The 8856-nt window shown below is 33.3% G+C and overlaps 1 protein-coding gene across 1 annotated transcript in view; it reads right to left on the bottom strand.

Annotated features, from left to right (window-relative positions):
• LOC106457270 (polycomb complex protein BMI-1-like) overlaps window positions 1–8856 on the bottom strand; it is a 67316-nt gene that overhangs the window by 26904 nt on the left and 31556 nt on the right. The window contains exons 3-5 of the mRNA XM_013916698.2: window positions 6982–7078; window positions 4729–4784; window positions 1039–1086 (exon numbers count right to left, since the gene is read on the bottom strand). Of these exons, the coding sequence (XP_013772152.1) occupies window positions 1039–1086; window positions 4729–4784; window positions 6982–7078 (201 nt within the window). The remainder of the gene's footprint in view (window positions 1–1038; window positions 1087–4728; window positions 4785–6981; window positions 7079–8856) is intronic.

Raw genomic sequence — 8856 nt, 5'->3', positions numbered from 1 at the left:
ATTTGACCACTCCCAAGGTCTCATGGGTTAATTTACTCTAATCGTGCCTAAAAGAATTTCAATCTGAGGTTAGGCTACTAGAGCTCCTCATGAGTAATAAAATCGAATCGGGTATACGCGCGCCCCACTAATAAAAAGGAAGAAAAAGGTATCATATATTAATTTACTCTAATCCTGCCTAAAATAATTTCAAGTGCCGCGGCTATTGAGGATTCCCTCTTCTTTAAACAGATTTTTTTTCTGTGTATTGTTTGTTTGTTTGTTTTGAATTTCGTGCAAAGATACACGAGGGCTATCTGCGCTAGCCGTCCCTAATTTAGCAGTGTAATACCAGAGGGAAGGCAGCCAGTCATCACCACCCACCGCCTACTCTTGGGCTACTCTTTTACCAACGAATAGTGGGATTGACCGTCACATTATAACGCCCCCACGGCTGAAAGGGCGAGCATGTTTGGTGTGACGGGGATTCGAACCCGCGACTCTCAGATTGCGAGTCGAGCGCCTTAACCACCTGGTCATGCCGGGCCCTACTTGAAATGACGCAAAGTTTTTTTTTATATCCTGCTATCATGTGTTCATTTTATTATTTTAAGATTGTCTTCATCCAAAGTATTGCCCAGTCGCTCAGCAATGTATTTCAAACGATACGCACGGTATACATGACGTGCCGGGGAACAGTTCGACATGAACACTACCGTTAGATGATCGTGCATGTATATATGAAATATATATACCTGAATTGTTAATTTTCCGAGTTACACTTGCGAACTAGATTAGGGCTTCATCTGCATTATGATGGGGTGTATTTGTATACTTAATAGTTTTTTATATAAGTTTTAAACATGTTTAATGGTTTCAAAACTTTATTTGACCAATAACATGTTAATTTCCACTTCCACTAATTTTTCACTGTGTATATCCATTTATACACACTGCAATATTTTTGATATCCTTATGATCAATCAATATATGAGCATGGTAGGGTTATCGAATGATGAAAGCTTTAAATAATAATTCAAAAATCATACTGACACATACCTGCTTCAGGGTTAGTGTCGAAGAAGTCTCTTCGTCGTTTCATTTCATCTGGAAGAAATTACAGACTAGGTTATATTCACCACTCAGTCGTGACAGGGTATTACCATAACAACAGGTGACAATTAATATCGACGTTTCAACTTAAAGTTAATGATAAGTTCTGAAAAAAAAAGGCTCCACATTAAAAACGTACACATTCTGTAAAACACACAAATTAGTGCGATTCTGAAATGAGCAGTTTACTGAAAGATATCAAGTCTCTACCGTTTACAGCTTACCAGGGATTTAACACAAAACACTGAAACACACTCACCTTCTAGCACAATCTCGTACCGAAGAATGAGGCCATACCTAGCTCGTGGCTCACGTGATCTGTTCCCACAAATAATTTACCTAATAGTCCTAATCAGAGGTACGATCGTTATTTCAAAATAGTGAAAAATCCTCGCGTGATACCTACCAGCAAATCAGAACCCGTAATATTGCCGATCATAGACAATGCAAAATACGAATATAGAGATAATGCCGCTCTCACTTTTACAAACCGTTCCGGGTTGCTATAATCGGTTCTCAACAAACCAGTCCCTTTCAAGTTAAAAATAATATGATAAACTTTCTGTTGAAGGTGTCGCTCCAATCTCCCCCTCCCCCTACAATCCCAGAGGCTTGCTTCGTGACTGGTCTACTTAACGAGTAATTGGTACACTAACCGTCAGTTAACGGATGTTATTTACGTAGGCATACAGAGATTTGACAAGTGCCACTAATGCCATTGGTTAAAACATAGACTTTCACACCAAACAGACAATAAGTCTGTTACAGAGATTTGACAAGTGCTACTGATGCTATTCGTTAAAAATATACACATTCACACCAAACAGACAATAAGTCTGTTCATTAAGGTAAAACAAATAACGATTGATTCATCTCTTGAGAATGTATATATCGTACACTTACAATGTCAGAGAATTTATTGTGGATTTATCACATGTTCAGGAAATCATGATGATAATATTTTGAAGACAAATTCGTTTTAAAACTGCATTTATCAAACATTTTGAAGGCAAATGTGTGTTTTCAAGCATCTTGTTTATGCATTATAGTTATGGTATTGATGTTTGAACAATTCAATAGATTTATATTTTAAACTCAATCCAACGGAACGTTAATGATGTGTAATATTTAATAATTAAAAATAATTTCACGTCAACGATTGGATTTCTGCACTTGGTGTTAGTTTATTTTACTAATTACTCAACATTTTGAAGAGGTATAGATTCCCAGCACTTACGTTTCTGAAGTTATTTTGTCTATATTACATCGCCAAAAGTAGATAAAGAAAACAAGCTTTATATTGAGTCTTTCTTTAAATCAGTTTAATAGCTCACTTACTAGCCACATTGGGAGTACCCTAACCACAAGAAAAGTTGCAATTTCAAATATATTAATATTTTAATGGATCAGGAGGAAGTTTGAAGGCTTATGATTGAAATTTTTGGTTCGATCCCTGCGTTGGCCACAACACAGATAGTCCATTGTAAAGCTCTGCGCTTCCAAACAAACTGTTCAATGTCTTATCAAAGTTGATAATATTTTAAACCAACAACCATTTCTCTAATCACAGATAGATAAACTGACCTGAAATTAGAATATAACTTTGATATTATAGTGGGACGCAAAAACAACATTTGAACGTGAAGCTGGTAAAAGTTCGTGACTTTTCGAAGCAACAGCTGACCGAAAAACGGCTCCAAAACAAGTTATGTTAAAATACAGAAATTTTCAATACACGTGTCTGTTCATGCTTATCTGGGTCGTTCCAGGTACCATAGAGAGAATCTCTTTAATAGCTCCTTCTAAACACACAATATGATTATGTTTACAAAGCTAGTACCAATATTCGTTAATCATTCTGCGATACATGCATTATATAAAGACGTGTTTAGATTATGCAATCCGTTTAATAAATAATTAAAATCAACGTTTCATATTTACACAATTTTAAAAACTTAATTGAAGCCGTCAACAGCTACCACTTTAAAAATACGGCTTCCACTTTAAAACACACTCTACATGTACAATGTTTCGACGTCGTATTCAGGAGTTATCTGCAAGATATACTAATTTATACATTTTTTTCCTGCCACGTGATATTACATTGATTTTTGTATTTACATAATTCCTTAGCCAACTTTTATATTACATTACACCAAATGTCAATGCTTTGACTTGATGACCCTTCATCTCTATTTATTACTTCTTTTATATTCTATCATTTCTAATGATTCTCTGACATTTAAAGCTGTAATGTTACGAGGTTGAGCTAAAATTATAGTTTTTTCCCATAAAAGTTTGTGCTGTGTTGTTTAAAGTCATATTTATGTAGTCCATATTTAAGAAAATGAAAAATTTCAGACACTGTAGCTCGTAATTCATGCCAAAAGAAATTTAACACCGTCAAATAAGAGAAGTATTTTGTCGCTGTGTAAAGTTTGAAGTGTATGTATTTCACTAAAAATCATAAAAATCGCCCCATACATTTGAAACTTCAATAGCCTTTAAGATCATATTGACGAACACTACTTTTTTCATCAAACATTTATATATTTGTGGTAAAATTCTGAATTACCTTGAAAATTTGCATATCTTTAGTGCGTTTTACAAAAGCGAATTTAATGTTGAAATCAACTAATCTCAGCTTGACGCAAGATGAATATTCAACTACCAACTACCATCTGGAAGAACTCGCTCAGAACACTATTAAATTTCCAAGGCTGTATGTGAAGCGAATAACAGTACGGGATAAAAAAAAAGTCAACGTTCTACAATTTATCAACCAGTTATTATCTATGTTGTGTTTGAGTGTGTACATCATAACTATATCCACAAGCGTACTGTCTGAAATAAGAGAGATGAGGCGGTTTTTAAACAGAAAATGTTAACAATTTAGTTAAAACAGCTGATATATAACATTTAAGTACAGTACGTTAAGTTAAAATAACTGTTATATAACATTTAAGTATAGTACGTTAAGTTAAAACAGCTGATATATAACATTTAAGAATAGTACGTTAAGTTAAAAGAACTGTTATATAACATTTAAGTACAGTACATTAAGTTAAAAGAACTGTTATATAACATTTAAGTACAGTACATAAAGTTAAAAGAACTGTTATATAACATTTAAGTACAGTACGTTAAGTTAAAAGAACTGTTATATAACATTGAAGTATAGTACGTTAAGTTAAAAGAACTGTTATATAACATTTAAGTACAGTACATTAAGTTAAAAGAACTGTTATATAACATTTAAGTACAGTACGTTAAGTTAAAAGAACTGTTATATAACATTTAAGTACAGTACGTTAAGTTAAAAGAACTGTTATATAACATTTAAATACAGGACATTAAGTTAAAACATGCAGCTGGTATACAACATTTAAATACAGGACATTAAGTTAAAACATACAGCTGGTATACAACATTTATGTACAATACATTAAGTTAAAACATACAGCTGGTATACAACATTTAAATACAGGACATTAAGTTAAAACATGCAGCTGGTATACAACATTTAAATACAGGACATTAAGTTAAAACATACAGCTGGTATACAACATTTATGTACAATACATTAAGTTAAAACATACAGTTGGTATATAACAGGAACGAAAATCTGGAACTTACTTCGAAACAACCCAGGAACCAATTTGTAGACGATATCTTGTAGGGTCTTGTCAGCCCTGCATAGTGGCAGTAAAACAACATTAAAAACATTTAGAATATTGAATTTTATAGTCTATTCAGAAACATTAATGAAACTGGTTATAAACAGTTACTTCACAAATAAATAAATGTAAAACCCAGCCAAATACCAATAATAATTAACAGTTTTTAGTTAATTTTAGCTGCAATACCTCACTATTACAGCAATGTGTAATTAATTATATTAATAGCTTAATGTATTGTAATAAATTCATCTCGATACCTCATAGTTTGTTTTAATTGGTTTGAATTTCCATTATCACACACTATCCGATAACAGCTGTTTGGATGATTTATATTTTTGATGTATCTTTCTCTAGATATAGCACGGCAGTGATTTTTATCAGAATTGTTTGGTTTGATTCATATTTTGAAACACTATTTAGCAAAGCAGTATCTTTTTTTAAAATCAGAATTGTTTGGTTGATGTATATTTTCGATCCGGCACTGTTTAGTGATAACTGAATAACACGGTGTTTTATTTTATCAGATTTGTTTGGTTGATATATATTTTCGATCCGGCACTGTTTAGTGATAACTGAATAACACGGTGTTTTATTTTATCAGATTTGTTTGGTTGATGTATATTTTCGATCCGGCACCGTTTAGTGATAACTGAATAACATGGTGTTTTCTTTTATCAGTTTTGTTTGGTTGATGTATATTTTCGATCCGGTACCGTTTAGTGATAACTGAATAACACGGTGTCTTCTTTTATCAGTTTTGTTTGGTTGATGTATATTTTCGGTCACCATATAAATAGCTGAACAAGGCAGTAATTTTTATCAGAATTGTTTGGTTGATGTATATTTTAGATCCGGCACCGTTTAGTGATAACTGAATAACACGGTGTTTTCTTTTATCAGATTTGTTTGGTTGATGTTAATATTTTCGATCACCATATAAATAGCTGAACAAGGCAGTAATTTTTATCAGAATTATTTGATTGATGTTAATATTTTCAAACACTACCTAGAGACAGCCGAACAAAGCAGTACTTATTATTTTATATCGGGGTTGTCTGATTGATGTATATCTTCCAAATCGATGAGACAGACCAAGAATAAAAGATAGACAGTGCAACACATACTGATTTCAACTATGTGAGAAAAATGAATTGACTCTAATAGAAGCACATGTCGAAACCCATGATATTGTTAGAAGAATATTTCTTTTAAAAAAATTATTCTGATATAAATGAAAAATTAATATTATTTTTTAAATTTTATCTTCGTGTCGAGAAGCATAAGTTAGTGGCATAAGACCCAAAAATTTGCTATTGAAGTATTATTTCTAGACAAGACAATGTACAAATTAGATTATCTTATGCTACTATATCTATAGCTATGCTTCCAGAGGGCCCCGAATCCTGAATTTAGAAATTTAAGTTATCATTGTGGGATTAATTATTTTTTTATTTGTAGTGCCCTCTACCTACCTAATTATTTTATGCTTTGATCAGGCTTAAGTTTTTTGCTTTGTGTTTCGTTTGCATAATGAAAGACACGCAAAATAATATTCAAATAGGCAAATTGGAAACCTTCTAACTGTTCTTAGCCAAATGTTGTTTATAAGTAACTGTCACCTTCATTTAAGTAAGGGGTAGAGGAGGAAGAGAGGACAGAGAGAGGGCGGAAGAGGGGTGAGCATAATAAGGTCCTGCACTGGGCTCATTATTCTCTTCATCCACCACTGATTATACCTGTATACTAGAATTCAGGAGGCGTTGAAAGTCTGAATCATTCACGATCTAATTTAAAACAAAACATCTTAATTGCTAGATACTCACAAAGCCTGTCGAAATTTCACTAAGATAAATCAATGTTTATTTTACTCTGCGAAATTTCACTAAAATAAATCTATGTTTGTTTTACTCCTCGAAATTTCATTAAAATAAATCTATGTTTGTTTTACTCTGACGTTCACATTTAAAAGAAAAGTTACGTTATGAATACCTACATCTTAACACATAAAATTAGTATCAGTGTAGCTATACCATAAATAACATACACCTCCTCCATCTTTGATATATTTAGTAACGAGCCATAATCTGATACGTGAACCATTTTAACTATTCAGATATGTCTACAGTTAGAACATACAAGAAATATATGCCTCATTATAACTTCACTACACATTCTGTAATTATAAAACAGGACAATAATCGATGGTTACCTAATATTCATCAAAGGTCGCGTCTTGTGTACTTGGACATCACATATAGGACAAAATTTGCTGGACTCCAGATATCGTACGATACAGGTTTTGCAAACTGAAAAAAAAAAATTAAATCAACGTTTAGTGTTTTAATCTAAATAAGGATAACTAACATTATAAAACATTTCGAGTGATAAGTACATATTTTTGTATGGAAAGAATGCTCTGGCATGACTCTTGTGATGTTCTGTTAAGAACCGATTTCCCATAAGAAGCCAAAAGGTACGTTTCCTACGTTTTTAGTTTGTTCTTTCAAATATTTTCCTTTCATTAAACATACACTGGCTCTGCAGTATGCGCTCGTCTTTGTAGTACTTACACTCAAGTTTAGTGTGAAGACTCGTATATGAAAAGTAGTTTTAATTCTATGAAATGAGCCCCTAACACTTTAAAATTTGATTCCAATCCACTCGTTTACGTCAGTTGTATAAAACACGACACAAAATTCCCCTCAGCAAAGTTACTCCGAATGATTAACATGTAAAGAGTGTCCCTTATGGGGAACATCGTGAATTACCATCATGGATTCAGTATTTCGAAACTCAATCACATAAAGTTCAATTCAAATAATATAAAATGAATAATACCTTAATCACCCCTCCCCCAATAATATTCTACTTCTACTTCACACCGCGATACACGCACCAGTCTATTTTTTCTTTCAGAGAAAATATAATGTCTGGTTTGGCCATCTGGCGAGCACTTCTAAAATAAGTGCACACAAAGTGGAACTTTAAACATCAAAGGTGTTAAACATCGTTATTGTTATTAGCGTTAAGTGGTTTGTTGGAGTATTCTGTAAGTTAACGATCAAACTACTGGATCAGCTTGAACAAGAATTAATGAGTAACGTGAATTTTGCAACTGAGTTACATTTTAGTGTTTCTATTGTAGTCGGCCATATATATGTTAACACTTGAAATGGTAACAGGTTTTCAGTTTGTTTGCATCACATTTGAAACCAATATATATAAAGATAACTTACTACATTTTAGAAATATTCTTGTCGGTTATAGTGGAATATATAATGGGACAGGTTTACCAACTAAAAATCCAGAAATCACAAGCATTGTCTTGTGATAGTCTGTGATAATGATCCTAATGTCTAGTATAATTCGCAAATCTCTGCATAACTATGTTTAAAATCAATTTGCGAGTGTATACAACAAGAAACAGGGCAATGTGTGACTTAAACAGTTGTTCAGGGACTATAGAATTACGGCCATTCTATCAATATTCTTCTTCCGAGTATATATAAAATAAAAACATGTAAGTGGGTGTAAAATATGTACAAGCTGCAAGATCTCTTTGATCGGGCCTGGCATGGCCAGGTGGTTAGGGCACTCGATTCGCAATCTGCGGGTCGCGGGTTCAAATTCCCGTCCTATCAAACATGCTAGCCCTTTCATCTGTGTGGGCGTTATAATGTAACGGTCAATCCCACTATGCGTTGGTAAAATAGTAGCCCAAGAGTTGGAGGTGGGTGGTGATGACTAGTTGCCTTCCCTCTAGTCTTTCGCTGCTAAATACGGGACGGCTAGCGCCGATAACCCTCGTGCAGCTTTGCGCGAACTTCCAAACTCTTTGACTGTACGTTTTAAACAGGTTTTATGAAGAAATAATATGCCATTGGTTATTCCTTAAACTCACAAGTTCACCCCATATTTCTTTACTTTCATACTTGTTCTGCTGCATTTCTTGCATTTTGAAACACAGAATTAAGCCTTATCAATTTTTAAGATCACTTAATTGCGTTCGGTAGAAAATGTGGTTCATAAACCACAACACATGGTTCGTAGTAAGTATTGATATTTTAAGATTATATATAGAAAA

Source organism: Limulus polyphemus, unplaced genomic scaffold (assembly GCF_000517525.1).
Source record: "Limulus polyphemus unplaced genomic scaffold, Limulus_polyphemus-2.1.2 Scaffold0, whole genome shotgun sequence".
Classification (NCBI taxonomy): domain Eukaryota; kingdom Metazoa; phylum Arthropoda; class Merostomata; order Xiphosura; family Limulidae; genus Limulus; species Limulus polyphemus.
Note: the sequence above shows the minus strand (reverse complement) of the source record. Positions and strands in the feature narration are given on the sequence as shown.